This window comes from Lolium perenne, chromosome 3 (genome assembly GCF_019359855.2).
Source record: "Lolium perenne isolate Kyuss_39 chromosome 3, Kyuss_2.0, whole genome shotgun sequence".
Classification (NCBI taxonomy): domain Eukaryota; kingdom Viridiplantae; phylum Streptophyta; class Magnoliopsida; order Poales; family Poaceae; genus Lolium; species Lolium perenne.
In genome coordinates, this window is record NC_067246.2 from 145,690,594 (window position 1) to 145,710,497 (window position 19,904).

A 19,904-nucleotide genomic window follows, 5' to 3' on the forward strand; every position below is an offset into this window, starting at 1 on the left:
AGTTGGGAGACTGCAAACACGTACGGTGCCATCGATTTCAAATAAATAATGATTGCTTGCGCTCTATGATTATCCTACTTTACTTGATGGATCCGGGTGAGCGTGTCAGTGTTTAGTCAGTCAAGGCAAGCTGCCAAAGGCCGCACACACATACGCCAACAACGCGCAGACGCATGCCGGCAGAAGATGCCCTCGGCAAGGCTGCGGCGCGCGGCACACAGCAAAATAAAATCGTTATCCTTTTGTTCACATGCAGCCACCTCCAGCTCCTCCTTCCTGTGAGCCTTATGGGTCTGAGCTCTCCCTCCCTTTTCACATGATCTATTGATCTCACTCTCACACACATTGAGCTCTCCCTGCAAGCTCTTGTTGTCCTCCTACCCGGATTTTCACTCTCGCATTTATAGATTCGCATGGCCACAGCAGCGAGATGGCTTCTTCCCCAGTCCAAACACAAGCCTCTCATCCCTGCTCTTGTTCTCCTCGTCTTCGCCTCCCAGAGCTTGTGCTGCTACTCCGCAGGTTCCAGTGAGCAAGAACGTGATAGGGTGGCATTCCTCCCCGGCCAGCCAAGGAGCCCGCAGGTATCTCACTTCTCCGGCCACGTCACCGTGAACGAGAAGAACGGGAGGGCGCTCTTCTACTGGTTCTTTGAGGCTCAGGAACAGCCCGCGCATAAGCCTCTCCTGCTCTGGCTCAATGGAGGTTCTTACTTACCTCTTTCACCTTTATTTTGTTATTACTTCACTTTTCAGAAAAAATACCCTTTTTCTAAATAATAACTTATCTCAGAAAAAGGTTTTGTTACAAACTATCTCTGGTGCTCCAGCAGTTCAAACATTTCCCTTGCTACTTGGGGATGCATTACATTTTTCAAAGAAAACATAAACATTTATGTTGTACATATGCATATACATGATTGCAGGACCAGGTTGCTCATCAGTTGGATATGGAGCTGCCTCTGAGCTAGGACCTCTCAGGGTTAGCACATTCGCGGCAGGGCTTGAGTTCAACAAGTTTGCCTGGAACAAAGGTGCAACCATCAGTGTTGCACTTGCGCTGAATATGATTCTTGCAACGTAATTTTTTTTATAACATCTGTATTTGTTATATGTTGGTTCTTGCCAGAGGCCAACTTGCTCTTCTTGGAGTCTCCTGTTGGGGTTGGCTTTTCCTACACAAACACGTCCTCTGACCTCACCAGCCTCAGTGACGATTTTGTAGGTAATTAACTGAGGAGTGCTACTTTTTGCAAGGGTTCTTGTTTGTAATGTTTTCGTATGTTTTGTTGCATCAACTTCTTCTCTTTACTTCTCTGTATAGCCGAGGATGCATATAATTTCCTGGTTAACTGGTTCAAGAGGTTTCCGCAGTACAAGGACCGGGAATTCTACATCTCAGGAGAGAGCTATGCAGGTGAATGTTTACATGAACAAGACCTTTGGTTTTCTAGAGTTTTTGTGGAGTGGCTCTTTACATTGGCTCTGATATTCCTGACGTGTCCAGTGGCCATACTAGACTAGACTTTTTTTTTTTGAGATAGTACTAGACTAGACTTGTGTGACGTTGCAGACATGGTGAACCAAAAGATGCCCTGCAATTCCTTTTCCTCTGGACATGACTCGACGAGAATTTTAATTTTGATGCAGGTCATTATGTGCCACAGCTAGCTGACCTTGTGTATGAGAGGAACAAAGACAGAAAGGCCAACACATACATCAACTTTAAAGGGTTCATTGTGAGAATATATCCTTTGACAGCTTAATTTGTTTGTTCTCCTGGTTTTGCCTTGTTCGTTGTTGTTCGAAAGTGGGATGGTAACGTTTCAATTTTATAGTTAACAAGTCCAGAAGGATTTCTGTACTTACTGATATGGATTGGATGTGAAACATTACGTATTTTTGTAGAAATTAGAGCAATCTTGAGATTTGTTAACCTTCTAGTGAACTGCCATTTTTTCATGTGTTCACATTGAGTTCTGCAACATCATAACATTCAGATTGGCCCAAATGTAGGTTGGCAATCCAATAACTGATGATTACTACGACTCGAAGGGGCTGGCTGAATATGCTTGGAGCCACGCAGTTGTATCAGATGAACTCTACGATCAAATAAAAAAGGTTTGCGACTTTAGAGCCTCAAACTGGACCGATGATTGCGACAAAGCCATGAGCACCATCTTCAGACAGTACCACGAGATTGACATCTACAACATTTATGCGCCCAAGTGCAACCTTGCGCAAACATCAGTATCATCTAGTGCTGATGAAGCACTCAAATATAGTGACCATGTAAGGGGCAGATAGTTCAAATTAGAGCTTTTGCTTCTGAATTTCTAAGGCTTTCGATTTCTTTGGCATGGTAGGAACCATTCAGGAGGAGGATTAGGATGTTTTCGGGATACGATGAGTGCTACTCGTCGTATGCTCAGAAGTACTTCAATAAGGCAGATGTCCAAATAGCACTTCATGCAAATCTCAATGGGATGCATCCTGGGAAATGGCAAGTTTGCAGGTGGTTTCTGCAGAGAACTCTTTGTTGCATAATATATCATGTACTAGGACATAGTTCGATCGGATGCATCCATGGGAAATGGCAAGTAATTATATGATTCTACTTTGTGTCACTAAAATTTTCTCAAAGCTAATGTCAAATGGACAAAGACCGAGTAAAATTTAGGCACTTGTTCAAAAGAGTTCTTTATTTTTGGAGAAGAACTCCTGCATGTAAATATGAATTTGAGTTCTTTCATTTTTCATGTACCATGCAGTGACTCCATTCTGAGGTCGTACAACTTTTCGGTAGTTTCGGTTCTACCAATCTACGCCAAGCTCATCAAAGCAGGACTGAGAGTCTGGCTCTACAGGTGTATTTCTGCACCATGTGCCCTAACACCAGTTTTCAGTTCTCATGGCTTTGTCGCAATCATTCAGAGTGGAACTTATTTGTTACTGATGCATGCACGGATATTTCCCCTGAAAAGACTTGTTACACAATTTTGTTGTTCTCTCATACCTTAAACCTCTTATAAATTATAATACTCTCTCCGGTTCAAAGTAATTTCCCCAAAATAGATGTATCTACACACTAAAACATACTAGTATCTAGATACATCTATATTTTGACAATTATTTTGAACCGGAGGGAGTAGATGTTTTGTTATTTGAATCTTCAATTTTTGTGAATGCAGTGGAGATGCAGATGGCAGGGTACCCGTGATTGGGTCGCGGTATTGCGTAGAAGCACTTGCCTTGCCTATCAAGACACAGTGGCAACCATGGTACCTCAACCAACAGGTCTGAAATTCTGAACTATAAGCTCAACATTTTCTGGAGCTACAATGTTACTGCTTTCTGAATGCAATCTAGATCTCATTGTGCTGATGAGAGGCCATTTGCAATTTAGGTTGCTGGAAGATTTGTGGAGTACCATGGCATGACCATGGTGACAATCAGAGGGGCTGGCCACCTGGTACCCCTCAACAAGCCTGCAGAAGGGCTCACGCTGATCGACACATTCCTTCTCGGTAAACAGCTTCCAACACATCGGTGACGGTTGAAATTGGGGTTCAGGTGAAGGCTACTTATGACCCAAAAAGGGAGTTAAAGGAGAGCTTATGTGGGAAACTGATACATAATTTCTTGAAAGATGGAATATTCCGAAATTTGGGCTGGACCTTTTTCGAGGATGACATTTTATTTTGCTGATGTCTCCTTTAAAGCTGCTTGGTAAAATTCCATTGATCAGCTAGACAAGGTATTGATTAAACTGTGCTAACGGTCAACAAATGATAAGACTATTTTTTGTTGACAATCATGGATTAAATATATCTCCTCATAATTAAGAATAAAATATAAAAAAACATCTAAGAATTACCATTAGCCAGTTCATCTGTATGGCACTCTGAAGAGTATAAATGATTGTCTATATGCTGCTCTAAACTAAACATTATCCAATTCATATTTTGTCATTGTGGCAATCCAAAGTTGATTTTCTCAAATAATAGACAACTGGAAACGATTATTTCGTTACATGTGGAACCTAGCTTGTGAGCATCAATTATTCTTTTATCTTTATCATCAGATTTTCGCTCCCTCAGTAGCCCTCAGTTCTTTCTTGTTGGCAGTTGTCTGTGTGAAAGAAAGGAACTGATTACCACGAGTGACTCGGCTGGCTTGTCTTGAGGCACTGCATGCCCTGCTCCTCTCACAGTAGCCATCGTCAGTCCTTCGTACTCCACAAACCTTCCAGCGACCTAAATTGGATATTTCCACCGTCATCCGAGGAAAATTGACCGGCAGACTTGGTTTCATGTAAAGATTTGCTACCGAGAAGATACAATCAAACATAGGGATGTGATAACCTGATTGTTTAGGTACCACGGTTGCCACTGTGACTTTACAGGAAGGCCAAGGGCTTCTACGCAGTAACGGGACCCAATAAACGGAACCCTTCCATCCACGTCTCCACTGTATAAAAAGTAAAAATTTAGAATATATATTTGTTCTCTAGTAATGTAGTTACTTCAAGGCTGAGAGAACTGGAAATAAAGTTCGGTTAAAAGCTAAAAGATGAAGGAAGCATAAGAGGTAGGAATAAAGAAAATTGCATTGGTTAACTGTGACTCTTATTCTGACTACAAAACAATTACTCCTTTCCATTTCAAAAGGCATTTTCTGCAGTTTAATTTCAAAATATACCATGTAGAATTAACGACTCGTCTCTATCTTTTGCCATCTTCTATGGTTAAACACACATATAGTTAGGTTTTTCATGACATACTACCTACTGATACTATATTTGTCCCATTCCGGAGAAATGAAAAGATGGCTACCATGGTAATTTACATCTACTCTTGTCAGATTTGTTCACTGTCAATGACAAAAGTATGCCTTATAAAATGAAATTAAGTAATTATTAAGGAGCCAAACCTGTAGACCCAAATTCTTAGTCCTGCCTTGACAAGCTTGGAGTAAATAGGAAGAACAGAAAAAACCACGTCCTTGTAGTTGTCAAAAATAGAATAACTGCAGTGAAACGTTTCAAACAAAAAATGGAGGACGGTTATATCTACGAAATTAGCACAATGAATGATGCATCATTGGGAAGCTCGTGCATATGTCACCTGCAGAGACTCCACCTTCTATCCTTAATCCATCCACTGATATTTGCATGAAGTGATTTCTGCACATCCATCCTGTTCATATAATCTTCGATATAGGTTGAGTAGCATGGATCATAACCTGAGTACATCCTTGCTCTTGTTAACCTCTTCTGAAATGCACATTCAGTTTCTCACCTTGGTATTCATTTCATTTCATTCTCGAATTTGATACAGTACCAAAAAGAAATTGTCAAGCACTGCGGTTACCATGGTATTCATTTCAGGCATGCTGTCAGAGGTAGAGAACAGTCCTGATTCTTGAGTGTTGCACTTAGGTGCATATACATTGTAGATGTCAATCTTATCGTACTGGGCATAGACAGTAGCCATTACATGTCTACACCCTTTGGTCCAGGATGAAAGCCTGAAGTCACAAACACTATTAACATGCTCATAAAGTTGATCTGAAATCACCGAGTGGCTCCAAGCGAATTCAACTTGTCCCTTGTAGTCATAGTAATCGTTAGTCTCTGCGTTGCCAACCTGCAAATGTTATGTGCATCAGCGCATATTGTGATCAAATTATTACAGTTCATTCTATGGAAAATATGCTTCAGCTGTCACTGTTGACAGAAAAAGCTGCAAATTTTACAAGAAAGAAAAGGTGATGGGTTTCAAAACATGCTTACAATAAATCCTTTCAAATTGATACGTTGATTTGTTTCGAGGTGTTTGTTGCGCTCATAAACCACTTCCGTGAGCTGAGGAACATAATGGCCTGTGGTTCAAAACTTGTCAGTGTCTTATTTCCACAAGATTGTGTTTTACATGTGCGAAACACATTGGATGTTGTGGATTGCCTCACAGACCTACATGCATGTTGTGTGGCCATTAGGTAACCACCATGCTTTAAAAACTCTATGTTTTTCACCCTAGTTTTCTTATTGGACCAGCCACTCCTCTACTTTTTGACCCTTGGTGATAGAAGAAAACAAAAGGAAGTATTCCAATTTCAAGTTATATGTACTTTCTACCAGAATAAACCCATCAACTTGTTTGACGACCTAACAAAGGCAGCAGTGGGGATCCATATATTTGAGTGGACTGAAGAGTAACGACTGTAGGGAATAGGATCTACATGTATTGTAGCCTAAACCCTTTTGACTAGAGAATAGTGGGGAATGAGAAGATGGAGGATTCTGTTCCTGTTTGCATGCTTAAAGTTACACTAGTCATCAACAAAAGGCAAAAGCAGTATCTCTTTCGATCCCTTCCTTTTCGACTTATTCAGGTTTGCAAGTTTTGTGTCGGGAGAAAGGAGGGAGTTGTATGCATCTTCCTTACCTGCATAGCTCTCTCCTGAGATGTACAATTCATGGTTCTTGTACTGAGGAAACCTCTTGAACCAATTCACCAAGAAGGTGTAGCTATCCTCAGCTGCATCAGTCGAAAAGGTGGTTAACGTACACAGAAAAGTTCCTTACTTCCTAGCCAGTAAAGATTAAGAAGAAGTCAATACCAACAACATGATCGTCCAATTTGTCCAGATCAGAGGATGTATTTGTGTAAGAGAAACCAACTCCAACAGGAGACTCCAGGAACAGCAAATTGGCCTCTAACCAAACCAACGAAACAAAATGAGTAGCAATCAGTTTCTGAAACTACAATGAAGTATTGTCTTAATTAACATGTAAAAGAAACATCAACATATATTGCAAAGACCTCGGATCAAAATAAAACAAGATTTCAAAGACAGCAAAATAATAAGAATGCATGGGTTGTAAATGCATTTAAGAGTGGCAAATTGGTCTCTGGTGAAGTACAAAGATCAAAGGAACACGAAGACTTCACATTGTGGCTTACATTTCATCAGTCCACATCTACTATCTCTAAGCATTACTGATGTCACTTGGACGTGCAAATAATACAGTTATTAGTAGATAAAGAATGAAACTGACATACCTTTATTCCATGCAAACTTGTTGAACTCCAAACCTGTTCCATTTCCATTGATCAGGAGAGGCCCCAGCTCAGAAGCTGCTCCGTATCCCACAGACGAGCAACCAGGACCTGCAGAAGGAAAATTCAGGGGTTGCACAGAGATATTGATTACACAAATGAAAAATGAAATAAGGAGAACAAAGAACTTGTAATCCATACAAGTCAAGTGTTGCGATAACTAAACACGATAATAAGATCAAGTCCTATATCTAGTTCATCTTTGATCATGGATCATGACCATGATAGATCGTGAAATCCAACACTAAAGATAGCAAAGCACAAAAAAAGAACTTGGAAGAAGAACTATATCATCTCCTACTTCCCATCATCATTATTGCATCCGGTAAGATCATCAATGAAAACAAGTTTCTACTGTGCAATGGGCAAGTTAACAACCTCCATTGAGCCATAGCAGGAGAGGCTTCTGAGAGGGTTGTTTCTGCGCTTCAAAGAACCAGTAGAAGAGTGCCCGGCCATTCTGCGAGTCCACAGTGATGTACCCGGAGAAATGAGAGACCTGTGGGTTCTTTGGCTGGCCAGGGAGGAAGTACACCCTATCAGCTTGCTGCTCATCCTGTGTTGCGACTATTTGTAGCAATGAGAGGGAAGCCAAGAAAATGAAGAGTTGATGGTGGTGTATGGATTGGAGCCTTGTTGAAGAAGAGGCCATGGTATCTGTGCAAGAGAGTGCAGAACTCCGTGTTCCCTAACACCTAGCAGCTCAGTGTGGGAGCGAGGTATTGCATCGTTTCAACATATACATATAGCAAGGTGCCTTCACTGAATTGCTGTGAACACAGAGGCCACTTCTTGCACGTGGGGAAATCACTCATGTGACTTTGACTCGCATGTTTAGAACTTCTTTTGTTATTTTTAGAATGAGTAAAATGTTGACCGGTCAGCTCTTTATTTTGTTTACTTTGGATCAAAAAGTCCACTAAGAATGCATAATTCATTCTTAGAGGACATGGATCCTATTTGAAGTTTCACTTTCATACCAGTCATGATCTGTGCCTTGTGACTCATAAGCCACATATATCACATCCTCAGTTCTTCCATAGACTCTCAACGGCGATCGTAGATACTATATCTACATATCAAATATTCTAGGGTGGGCAAAAGAATACACATGCTCTGACATTTTAAAAAAAGTGCACTCCTCTTTACTACTTTTACTACTGGTCTTCTGTGTTTTGCCATCGCCGCAAAGGAAAACCCTGAAAAAGAGTACTAGCAATTCATAGTATTTTTTGGGGGTCACCGTCTTTTCTTTTAAGAAAATTGTTCTATTTGTTGGGTCCTAAATTTGTATCAACTCTTAAAATTATGCTTCAGAGAAATTCTTGTATCATCTTACAAGGTTCATTTTTTGCAAGAAACCCGCTAAGAAAATTTCAGAACTTTTTACGACAATCAGACGCTTCTTTTTCTAGTTGTTTCCTTACGCTTTATACAATTTAAATACTAAATGGCGCCATTTTTTTGTGGGGGGTGGGGGGTGGGGGGAACCTCAGTGACCTCTTGGTATTTTTCTGTATGCGTGTGTCTAATCCGTAAGGTAGACGAGAGCAACAAGTGGCAGAAGAAAGAAAAGACATATTATTAGTTTAAGCTAGCTACTATGAGCATTTAGCTAGAAGATGGGCCAGGATCAGGAAGACAAAATTGGGCAAAATCCAGCTGGCTATCTCCACGATAGTTTACAGCCCACTAAAAGAGATTTGTAGGTGGCTTCTGACAAGACTTCTCTTTTCGGTGGCGGTATTGGTCCATAATATTGGAGTGCATAAACTGGGGAAGAACGATTTTACTCACCTTTGAGAGCAACAACGATTTGCGCCTTTGATGACCGCACCGTTGTATGGTGAACACATTTAATGCGCACACATGCAACTCGTTTTGAATCTCACCGCGTGAAGAGAAATATCCGAATGTCATTTTCGTTGGCCTTGGACGAGACAATTGATTGATATCAGACCCGTGTTGACAACTGCAAAACCGAATGCAACATCCTCATTCCTCAGCACGTGAAGTTCCGATTCAATTCACTCGTTGCAGAAATTTTCACACAAAAAGGAAAAGTTACCAAAAAGAACTAAAATAATCAAAGTTACCAGCAGGCTGCCGATTATCAGACAAGAAATGTAGTAATATCATGACACCAGGATTGAGAACAGAGCATCCACATTTCACAGAACTGAATTAGAAGCTACACAAGCATATAACAAGCCCCATATCTAATTCTCACAGAGATTCCCGGAGGCTAAATCAACATCAGCAGTATGCACTAACAACTAACATGGGTAGACTCTTCAAGTTTGAGCTGCTACACCTACCACAGATGTCCTAGAGCTACAAGCATTTACCAACAATCTTCTCCAAGCAGATTATTTTCCTTGCCCTTAGCAGAAGATTAGCCAAGGTTACTTTTACTATCGCTTTGAGGGAGGCCTCCCATCATCATCATCGTCGTCATCACCATCATCGTCGTCATCCTCATCCTCATCCTCACCACCTGACCTCTTCCTCTTTGAGGAGGATTGCGCCTTAACAGCATCATCACCATCTTCATCATCCTCATCAATCTCATCATCATCCGCACCATCACCATTTTCTTCCGGCTCGAAATCACTAGAATGCTCTTCATCTTCAGCACGGCCAAGTGGCTGCACCAGATACTCAGTTCCCAGCTCCTCCTGACAAACAACAAACAGTATTAAGTCTCACAGGTATTCTAACTGTTGACAACAGATTTTAAGATGCTAGTTTCATATTTGATAGAAACTTAGTTCAGAAAACCAAAGTTTAAATACATTTTTGGGATCAGACTGACGTGCAATTCTCATCATTCTTAGTAATCCATAAGGACATCTGACATGAATTAATCATCACTTCCCAATCAAAAACAAAAGCTTGTTTTTAAAATGAGTTTAGAAACATGTGTGGGATCAGACTGACGTGCAATTTTTCATCATTCTGAAAAGCCCATTAAGGACATCTGAGATGAATTAATCGTCATTTCCCAATTGACAAGTAGTACAAGGAAAGATAAGTAAGCATTGCATATATATATGATATATCCAGCTTCAACCTACAACTAAAGAAAAAACCTTGAAACAGGCATATTCAGAAAACAACTATGTTGTCACATAACAAATTGCCATCAGCAGATGACTTGCAGAATATATATCCAATGCAGCAGTGCTCATGGAATCTTTCAAGTTAGATGCCCTATACTTCTGGGACATATTCTGAAGAATCAGATAGATGCCAACATCGCAATTTTTATAAGATATGGCAACTATTTTTCTAAGAAAAAATATAAAGAGAAGGGAAACAAAAATGTTCAAATATTGTTTGGATCAGAATAGATATCAGTTAATTTGCAGCACAGGGGGAGCTCTAGGCTCATCCTCAGAAACAGCCTCTGATAATCATCACATCCCAAATTTGTTATTAACCTAAATATTTTACAGGAAAATACACCAAAAAAAAAGACAGCAAGACAAATCAGTTAATTTGCAGCACAGCAAAAGCTCTAGGCTTGTCTCTCTGAAATATTATCTGATAATCACCCTGTCCTAAATAAATCTATTTAAGAAAAAAACAAGTATTTACTAGTGCTTTGGATCAGATAGGCAATCAGTTATTTTGCAGCATAGGATGGGCTTTAGGCTCATCCTCAGAAACAGCCTCTGATATTCATCATATCCTAACATATTTGTTAATAAAAATATATACTAGTAGAAGAGAAGAACAAAATGTTTGGCTAGTGCTTTGGATCAGATAGGCAAATCAGTTACTTTGCAGCACAGGACAAGCTTTGGGCTCATCCTCAGAAACAGCCTCTGATGTTCATCATCTCCACACAAAATAATAGAGAAAAAAACCAAGTGTCTTACTAGTGGTTCGGATCAGATAGGCAAATCAGTTATTTTGCAGCAAGGGACGAGCTTTAGGCTCATCCTCAGAAACAGCCTCTGAAGTTCATCATATCCGCACACCAAAAAAAATAGATAAAATAACCAAGTGCTATGCTATTGCTCTGGATCAGACAGGCAAATCAGTTGTTTTACAGCGTAGGACATGCTCTAGGCTCATCCTCAGAAACAGCCTCTGAAAATCATCATCTCCAAAAGCAAACTACAATAAAGACAAGAACTACTTCCCAATTGGCCAGATGTACACATAATCCTTGCAGATCTAATGGATCCATGAAGAAATAATTAGATTTCTTAAAAACAAGATCTCAGATCATAATGGTCCAGAGGGGAAGTATTGGAAATACATGGAACGGGTATTCTAGGGGCTGTGGCTTCATGGAGGTCATAAACAGTTAAATTGTTTTTGTTTAAAAATAAATAAATAAGTAAACAGATGTGCCTGTGATCTGATGGGCTACACTGCAGACCACACAACAACAACAGCGCCAGGGTAGGTGGATAAGCCTATTGAATGTATGTTACCACACCAGTGAAAGGACAGGAAAGGGTAAACGGTATAGCAGAGAACAATCAAACAGATCTAAAAAAAACTATACAGGAGAAGAAAATTTTGCAAAAAAAAAAAAAAACTGACTCCTGATTTCCAGATCTGGCTGACTAGCGACCAAAAGGCAAAGAAGGATCTCTCCACACTTTTTCCAGATCTGAAAAGCATTAAAACGTCAGATGGCCTGAAAAAACGATAGTAACAATTTCCGAATCTGGCTTGGGCTTTCGGATGGGTAAGCCTCGACAAATCGCCCGAAACTAAAAAATGTCCAGCACCGGGGACTCAGGTCTCTGTTACGATATCGAGAAAAGGCCAGATCTCGATTTTCTCCGGCATAAGGGCAGATAGATGGTTAGAGAAAAAGTATCACAAGTACTCAGATCTAATAACACGGAAGGAAACGAAGAATAACTGAGAAAATTGAACAAAAAAGAGTAAATTCGGTATGGACAGCATGGCTAAAATAGAGTAAATTATACCTCGGGGTCCTCCTCCCCTTCGACTTCATCGTCATCCTCCTCATCATCTTCATCGTCGTCGTCGTCGTCATCATCGTCGCCGCCCTCCTCTTCGTCGCCGGCTTCTTCCTCCTCCTCGTCGGAGATGTCCACCACCTGCTGCCCCGCCGACCCCTTCTCCCCGTCGTCCTCCTCGTCAGCATCATCTTCGTCGTCCTCCTCCTCCTCGTCACCGTCGTCCTCGTCATCGTCGTCCTCAGCATCAACAGCCTCCTCCTCCTCCTCTTCCTCCTCCTCCACATCCACCACCTCGTCCGCCGCAGCCTTCTTTGCTGCTGCGTCGGCGGCGGCTGCCTTGATGCGGGCGATCTCCGCCGCCCGCTCGTCCCCTTCCACAGCTGGCTTCATCTCCTCTACTAGACACGAATCCTCGCAAGAAGAATTCTTGCCGTGGTTTGAGATGGCGTTGTGGTTGTGGGAAATTTAGGGGAAATTTAGGGCGAATTTGTAGCAGGCGGGGAAGAACTGAGGGCCGTGGGAGCCCCTAGGTTTGGGCAGATGGGCCAGCAGAGATCCTGGCCGTTGGGTACAAGAACAGGCACGCGGATCCATGACGTGGCGGGGGATCGGACGGCTGGCAAGGGTTGGTTCGTGGCTAGGTACAGCACGCGAGGGAGCGGAAACCGCTAGGGCTGACGTCGGCGTGAAGACAAGATTTTGTTTTCCTGCTATTTCACGGTTTCGCGCTGTGTGCCGCCCGTGCACACCACAAGCACCGCGTGCTGCTCTCGTGCTTTGACCTACTACTACCCCTTCCTTCGTGGTAAAATGAAGACGTATATAAATTTGTCCCGAATTATTAATTTGATTAAATTCACTTAGAAGTTGTTTGGAAGTCAGGCTTTCATTTCGTTTGTAGCATTTTGAAATGAATACATGTATTCATTTCATTTACATTGTAATTCCAGAAATAAACACTTGTTTGGTTGCCACAGGAATTGCAAATGACAACAGAATTCAATATTGAATTTGTAAATGTCTTCTATAGAGAAATACAAATGACAGGTCTGAGCTTGGAATTGTGTTTACCCATGGCATCATTTTGCTGGATTTCCTAAATGAAATGATGGCCCAATTTCGTGGCAACCAAACAGCCCACCTATGGAATTTCAAAATGAATTCCAGAATTCCAGGACCAAATGATGGATACCAAACGACCTCTTATATTCTTCATTCTTTTCATGCTACTCCCTTCAATCCATATTACTTGTCACCAAAATGAAATAGCATCTTTCGATAACCTATACTTTTTATTTTTAACAAGTACCATTTCCACGCTCGCCCCTGTACCTAATCTTCTCGGTTCCTATAGATCCAGGGTTGATCTGCACCTCCCCTCTTCTCTCGAGCGGTGATCGGTGACGAGAAAGATGAGGGTCACTTTCCTGTATAGTCGTAGAAGTCTAGGGTTCTGTCAACACCCGGATTTTTAAGTCCAGATGCCTATTATGCCATTCATCGCAATCCCAGGAATATTGTTTTTGCGAGACATAATAGATTAATATCACAACACATCATTTATTACAACGCATAATTGTCTTACAACACGGGATCACATGATCCAGTCTCATTACAATACTAGTTGATCTATTGATCAATTACAAAACACATAGCGGAAGCGAAGTCGCGTAGTAGTAGTCCATCTATTTCACAGGCAACTGTTGACGTCAGGAGTGATCCTAGTTGTCGTAGACGTCCTGCTGTCCTTCTTCCGTGTTCTGGTACTCCTCTTCATAGTCTGGCCATTTGAATAGCCAGGGACAAAGCCATGAGTACTTTAAAGTACTCGCAAACTAATACTAAGGTAAAAACTATCAACTATAGTAAGGGGTTCTAAGCTCTAGTTTCATTTGCATAAAGCCAGTTTTGTTTCATAAAACACTTTAATAATCAAAAACCTTCATTTGCTCAACTAACTCAAGTGGGAACATTAGTGTCATTCCCACAACTCTGTTGTGATTCAAAGTCAAAGTCACCTTTCAATTCAAATCACGAGTCACCATTCACCCTTTTCAAGTTCAAATCACCCTTCACAGGTCACATTTTGAAAATGGTCTGATGACGGAACAGTATGGCCTTTCCAACCGTCCATAACCGAGGACGCGGCTATTCGAATAGATCTACACTCTGCAGAGGTCGTACACTTGTGCCACAACATTTGCAATAATCCGTCAGGGTTAATCGGCTCGATTTACCACACTCCGTGTGCGGACTACCAACCATAACCTTTCACTTACATATCCTAGTATAGGCATCTCTCCCCATGAGCTTGGCCTCCCGGTGAAGACAAACTGTCACCTAGAACCGCACAGGGCTTGGGCCGGACATTCACCTCATTTCACGTCATTTCATATCACTTCACTTTTGTAGAGGCAGCCTCCAAAGATAACCCCGATGACGCTTGTTTAGAGGGAACCCATACTAAGATACATAAACTTCTAGTTAAGCCCTACCCATATCGTATTGTGGGGGTACTTGCAAAATTGGAAAGGTATCGCATCCAGGACTCCAACCATCAGTTTTTTTTTTTTTTGTAAAATTCACCAAGTCATTCACCAGTCATATTCACCTTCAAAAATCTTTCAATAGAATGACTCATCATTCCAAGGTTTTCAAAGTCATTTCAAAATCACAAGTTCCCATCTAGAGTAGTCACTTTTGATATTGAGCACTAGCAACTAGTCATGAGGGGTGCTAACTAGCCTATAGCCTTCTAGGCTAAGTTTGATACTCTTGTAGTATTCTATCTCTAGACCAAAGTTAACTATAAAAGCAAGTTATAAGTAATCAAAAACAAAAGCTTGTAAAGTAAAACCGGGAAATAGGATTATAAGCATAAAGTAAAAAGTAATGGTGCCTTGCTCTTGTGGAGCTTTGCACTTGGGTAGTCTTGCAAGAATATTTGCTGGCCATAATATGGTTTGCAAGGATGTTAGCTTGCCTTGAGTGGTGTACTGATCAAAGTGGTCTTCTTCTCCTTCTTCTTGGTAGAAAACCTCCTCCTCTTGATAGTCCCCGGTACTAGCGTCTAAAATACGAATACGAGGATACAATCACCAAACAATTCATTGGCTATTCCAAACATCACATATATTCACACAAACTATTCTATGCACACAATTAATACAATTTGGTGCATTGGTGGTATTGCTTTGAGGAAGAAATAATTTCCTCTTATTTTATATGTAAAAGATAGTTTCCATATAGTTCTCGAGGAATAATTTCCTCTCATTGAATCTTCTTTAAGATTTAATTTCTCAAATCATCACACATGAATTTATGTTGACCTAGGTCAACCATTCATCATCATCATTTGAGAAAAATGATTTAAATGAGGTAGGGATACCTCATACCATTTAATAGTGCCTATTATGTTTTAAATCTCCAAGTATTTCATGTGAGAGTATTGGACCAGGGGTTCAAACTTCATATGAAAGTACTTGGGACCAGATTTAAATGAAGTGAAACATCTCATATAATTTACACAAGTAAACTAGCATCACTCATTACTATTAAGTGGTTAAAGGTGTTGTTTTCTTATTTAGGAAAAATAATTTCCTCTCATTCTACATAAGGTGTTATTTTTAATTACTTAGAGAAATAACTTCTTCTCATTGTCTCATTAAGATTTAATTTCTCTTATGAATAATATATGACCTAGGTTGACCCAAGTCAACCTCTTCATACTTATCATTTGAGAAAATGATTTAAATGAGGTGAACACCCCATACCACTTAATACCAACATAGTAAAGATTTAATATCATCAAATAATTCACTATGAGAGTTAATAGACCATGGTCTCTACCTCATGTAGAATTATTTGAGACAAAGATTTAAATGAGACCAAAGCATCTCATACAATTTAATAAGTAGTTTTGAACAATTCAAAACTTACTAGGAAAGGTTTAATATTTTTCAAACAAGAACCTATGGGTCATTAATACATGTGTCAACAGTTCTCATTGAATCACTTGGATTAATGATTTAAATGAGGTGCTACACCTCATACAATTTAAATACTATTTTTGAAATAGTTTAAATGAGCTAGAAATGGCCAGATAGCCATTATTTGAATCTAGCCCATGATCATAGGAAACAACTATAGTATTTTATTACATAATAAATTAGACAACATCAAATGTGATTTTTGAGAGGTGGAACCACCTCAAAATAGTTTATGGTTGATTTTTAAGATTTATTTGAAGTTTGAAAGGTTACTGATTTGTTATTTTTACTATTCAAATTCTATAACATGTTTTGATTTGAAACCAGTGTGGTTGGATGGGGCCTTTCATGAGCTTTCTAAATATATAAATTTTGTTGAAATTGGCTCAGTAGATTTGGATCTATTAAATTTTGAATCTAGTATCAGATTGCAAAATAAATGAAAAAGATTTAAACCATTTTGAATTTAAACGTGGGCGGGAACTGAATTGGGCCGGCCCAGCTGGCGGTTCGGGCTGCTGACAGCGTGGGGTCCACTGTCGGGGCGTTTAAAACGCCGAAGCGGTAAGGAGCGATGGAGGCCGTAGGATTAAAAGGAGGATCGACGGCCAGGGTTTGTCCCCTTCGTCGACGAGCTCCGGCGAGGGTTTACCCTACCGGCGGCCAGGAGGGTGGCGACGGGCGGCTTACCGACGTCCAGCGAGGTCGGCGAGGCGGGCAAACGAGCTGGTCGACGACGGCGAGTCGAGGGAGGGTCGCGGCGGCTCCTGAGGTGGATGAATTCGACGGCTTCGTCTTCCGCGTCTCCGGCGAGCTCCGGTGTGAAATTGGGGCGGCGTGGTGGCTAATGTACAGGGGAAAAGGTGCGAGGAGAGCAAGGAGAGGTAGGGGAGCGAGGTGGTGTGGAGTATTGAGGCAGGGGCGCCCTCCTTTTATAGCGGGCGGTCGAGGCCGAGGGGTGCGGAGCCGGTCGTCGATGACGATGGCGTTACGGTGGTTTCTGGGCACTGGCGATGACGCTCCTGGCTCGGCGACGTCACGGCGGCGACGTGGGGCTTGAAGGCGATGAAAAAGAGGCAGAAACGAGGACGAGCGCGTGCGGTCTCTGTCGCGGGTACCGGCGCACGTCGTCGACGGTGGCGTCACGTACAGGGTTCCCGCGGCGAGATGGAGTTGTCTGGGAGGTTGCAGGGTCCATGGTGAGTGCGTAGGAGAGAGGGAGAGGACAGGAGGAGGTCAGCACGACGGGGGCCAGCGGCGTCCTGTCGCGTCCAGGTTTGCCAGCGTGCGCGTCCTGGCGCGCGTGGGCGTCCCTGGGCGTGGTCTGGGCGCGCAGCTGCTGGTCAATGCCGACGTCGTCTCGGGTCAGCGCGTGCAGGGTCAACATCAGGAGGGTCAGGGGAAGCTAGGGGACATGTTGATGTGGCCTGGATGGGAGAGGAGAGGGGTGAGCATGGTGAGGTGACAAGAGGCCGGCATGGTTGGGTTCTTGGGTCATGGTGACCAAGGCAAGGGCAGGCAAGTGGTGAAAAGATGTAGTGAAGTGAGAGGGAGGTCCAGGGGTGCAGAGAGGGCTCAGGCTTGGACTTGGTCCAAGGTAAAATGGAGGTATGGGCAACATTCCACACCCTGCCTGCAAGGTGTTCGAGGTAATGCCCGCAAGAAAGTTTTTGTCAAATTTTGGAAATTCTCTTGGTGGATCTCAATCATATATTCATAGAAGTGGAAAGGTGGTGGTGGGGTTCAATTTGGTGAAGAATTGCAAAATGGCAAAAGTGGGATGATCTTCTCTTTATTTCAATGTCTTCACTTGTCTCCTCTATTCTGGTCAACCTAGTCAACATGAGAGATGGTGGTCAACATGGAAGTTGTTGACCTTGACATGGTCTTGGATGACATGGTCAGAGTTGACCAAGTTTGGTTTAGGAAAGGTCAAAGCCAGGGGTGCAAAGTGGTGAAGATAAAAGAAAAGGGACATATGACCATTATCATATGTGAGATGGTTTTGAGATTTCCTTTGATTTGATTTTGGTTTCTTTGATGCAATTGTGTTTGTTTATCATATATAAGAGTTTTACAAGCAATAGATCAAGCCATGGTGGCCTTGCTTGAAGATTTGCAAATTTGGCTCTATGTGTATGTGAGTAAAAATGGGATTTTCTCCCTATTTGAATTCTCTTCATTTGGATTGACTTTGGTTGACTCTAATGTGATTCTTATTAGTTTAGAAACATTTCCAAACCATTGAATCCATTCAAAAAGGTCTTGATCCAAGATTTGCAAAATTGGCCATAACACATAAGAGGTGATGTGTTAAGTTTTATTATTTTTGAAAAGAGTTCACCTTGCTTCACTTGGACATGGGTTAGGGTCAACTTAGGGTTATATTAGGTTGAGAGAAGGTTTCACACCATTTGGTCAAGGTTTAAAGCCAAAGGTCAAAGTTTGGTGAAATGGCTATGTGTCTCATATGCCTCTATGCATATGTGGCATTTGATTTTTGATTTGAGTGTTCTTGGCCCAAAGGGTGTTGTTGAGGGTTGAAATGGTATAAGGAAGTGATCCAACCATTCACAACAAGTCCTAGGGCCAAACTTCTCAAATTCACAAATTTGCATTTTTCTCACATATGCCTCTATGGCATTTTTAGTTTCTTTTTATTTTCCTTGGAAACCACTTGGAATTGGTTTGGTAGGTACTAGGTAAGGTGTATGAAGGTTTTCTAAACCTCTAAGCAAAGTAGCAAAGCTTAGGGTAAAGTTTTATAAAAATAGCCATAGGCACATATACCTTTTTCTTATTTAATTTCTTTTTATTTCATTTTAACTAGGGTGGTGAGAAGAGGGGTGAGGTTTAGGGTTTAAGGTTTTTCTTATTTGATTTCTTTCTCCTTTGTTTTATTGGGTTGGTGATCTTCACTTGATCACTTTGGGGTTTTAGGGTTTAGCACATAAGCATAAAAACACTCATCATGGCAAAACTCAAGATTTGAACAAGATCTATTTGTATCAATCTTATTTTAATAAAAGTTTTTGTTGGTTCCAAAATTTGGAACTAGGGAAATTCATTTGTTTTGTTTTGAAATTCTTGGGATGTTACAAACCCTTCCCCCTTAAACAAATCTCGTCCCGAGATTTTAAGAAAAGTTAGGTTCCTAAGAGAGATTGAGCATTTTATTAACAGGAAGACATACTTGGCATGGTCTGGGGTGCTTCCTGAGCTTCGGTGGCAGTCATGTGGTAGAGACGGCCGTTGTGGTTGTTCTGGTTCCTTCTTCCTGCAAAGCGGCGCTGTTGCTGAGCAGGCGCTGCGGTGTTGGCGGCAATCCTGGCAAGCTTCTTGGGGCACTCATTGGAGAAGTGACCCACAACTCCACATTCATAGCAGTTGACGGTGGACTTGTCTTTGGGGTTGCCGGGAACAGCGTTGCTTCCAGTCCTTGGGGCAGTATTGGGGTTGTTGTTGTTTCCCTTGTTGTTGTTGTTGTTGGGGCGGTTGTTGTTGTTGTTGTTGTTGTTGTTGTTGTTCCCTCCGGGCTTCGGGGGTCCTCCGTTGTTGTTGTAGTTGGGGCGATAATTCTGGGCAGGGGGCTTGTTGTATCTTGGGGTGAGTCCTCCAGAGGAGTTATTGCGGTACTTCTGGTTATGGTGGGGTCCACTCTGGTTCATCATTCTTCTCTTGCGGTTCTCGTTGGCCTGATGCAGCTTTCCTTCCATCTGAATGGCTGAGTCCACGAGGGCTTCTAAGTCAGCGAACGGAATGTTCACTAACACAGTTTGCATCTCGTCGTGCAGTCCGTTCAGAAATCTTTCCTTCCGCTTCTCATTGGTGTCGGTCTCA

The 19,904-nt window shown here is 41.7% G+C and overlaps 3 protein-coding genes and 7 non-coding genes across 10 annotated transcripts; 1 reads left to right on the top strand and 9 right to left on the bottom strand.

The window, feature by feature from the left end:
• Positions 1 to 245: 245 nt before the first annotated feature.
• Positions 246 to 3,806, top strand: LOC127327019 (serine carboxypeptidase-like 26). Its single transcript, XM_051353795.2, has 10 exons — positions 246 to 705; positions 926 to 1,033; positions 1,129 to 1,224; positions 1,324 to 1,416; positions 1,650 to 1,738; positions 2,016 to 2,291; positions 2,366 to 2,514; positions 2,771 to 2,866; positions 3,191 to 3,296; positions 3,406 to 3,806. The coding sequence occupies exons 1-10, from the start codon at positions 414 to 416 to the stop codon at positions 3,550 to 3,552; spliced, it is 1,452 nt and encodes a 483-aa protein (XP_051209755.1). The 5' UTR covers positions 246 to 413; the 3' UTR covers positions 3,553 to 3,806.
• A 142-nt stretch (positions 3,807 to 3,948) lies between these two features.
• LOC127327020 (serine carboxypeptidase-like 26) lies at positions 3,949 to 7,820 on the bottom strand. Its single transcript, XM_051353796.2, has 10 exons — positions 7,502 to 7,820; positions 7,067 to 7,174; positions 6,624 to 6,719; positions 6,449 to 6,541; positions 5,794 to 5,882; positions 5,372 to 5,647; positions 5,126 to 5,274; positions 4,932 to 5,027; positions 4,364 to 4,469; positions 3,949 to 4,255 (listed from the first exon to the last, which is right to left on the bottom strand). Exons 1-10 carry the CDS (start codon positions 7,773 to 7,775, stop codon positions 4,106 to 4,108), a joined length of 1,437 nt encoding a protein of 478 aa, XP_051209756.1. The 5' UTR covers positions 7,776 to 7,820; the 3' UTR covers positions 3,949 to 4,105.
• Positions 7,821 to 9,272: 1,452 nt separating this feature from the next.
• LOC127327021 (uncharacterized) lies at positions 9,273 to 12,561 on the bottom strand. The gene is made up of 2 exons (XM_051353799.1): positions 12,079 to 12,561; positions 9,273 to 9,801 (listed from the first exon to the last, which is right to left on the bottom strand). Exons 1-2 carry the CDS (start codon positions 12,463 to 12,465, stop codon positions 9,538 to 9,540), a joined length of 651 nt encoding a protein of 216 aa, XP_051209759.1. The 5' UTR covers positions 12,466 to 12,561; the 3' UTR covers positions 9,273 to 9,537.
• Positions 9,922 to 10,005, bottom strand: LOC127327172 (small nucleolar RNA Z122). The gene has a single exon (XR_007868423.1). It is a non-coding gene; the product is annotated as a small nucleolar RNA Z122 (small nucleolar RNA).
• LOC127327170 (small nucleolar RNA Z122) lies at positions 10,047 to 10,132 on the bottom strand. The gene has a single exon (XR_007868422.1). It is a non-coding gene; the product is annotated as a small nucleolar RNA Z122 (small nucleolar RNA).
• On the bottom strand, positions 10,461 to 10,554 carry LOC127327167 (small nucleolar RNA Z119). The gene has a single exon (XR_007868419.1). It is a non-coding gene; the product is annotated as a small nucleolar RNA Z119 (small nucleolar RNA).
• Positions 10,729 to 10,822, bottom strand: LOC127327166 (small nucleolar RNA Z119). The gene has a single exon (XR_007868418.1). It is a non-coding gene; the product is annotated as a small nucleolar RNA Z119 (small nucleolar RNA).
• Positions 10,881 to 10,975, bottom strand: LOC127327173 (small nucleolar RNA Z119). Its single transcript, XR_007868424.1, has one exon. It is a non-coding gene; the product is annotated as a small nucleolar RNA Z119 (small nucleolar RNA).
• LOC127327164 (small nucleolar RNA Z119) lies at positions 11,013 to 11,107 on the bottom strand. The gene has a single exon (XR_007868416.1). It is a non-coding gene; the product is annotated as a small nucleolar RNA Z119 (small nucleolar RNA).
• On the bottom strand, positions 11,149 to 11,243 carry LOC127327165 (small nucleolar RNA Z119). The gene has a single exon (XR_007868417.1). It is a non-coding gene; the product is annotated as a small nucleolar RNA Z119 (small nucleolar RNA).
• Positions 12,562 to 19,904: the final 7,343 nt, after the last annotated feature.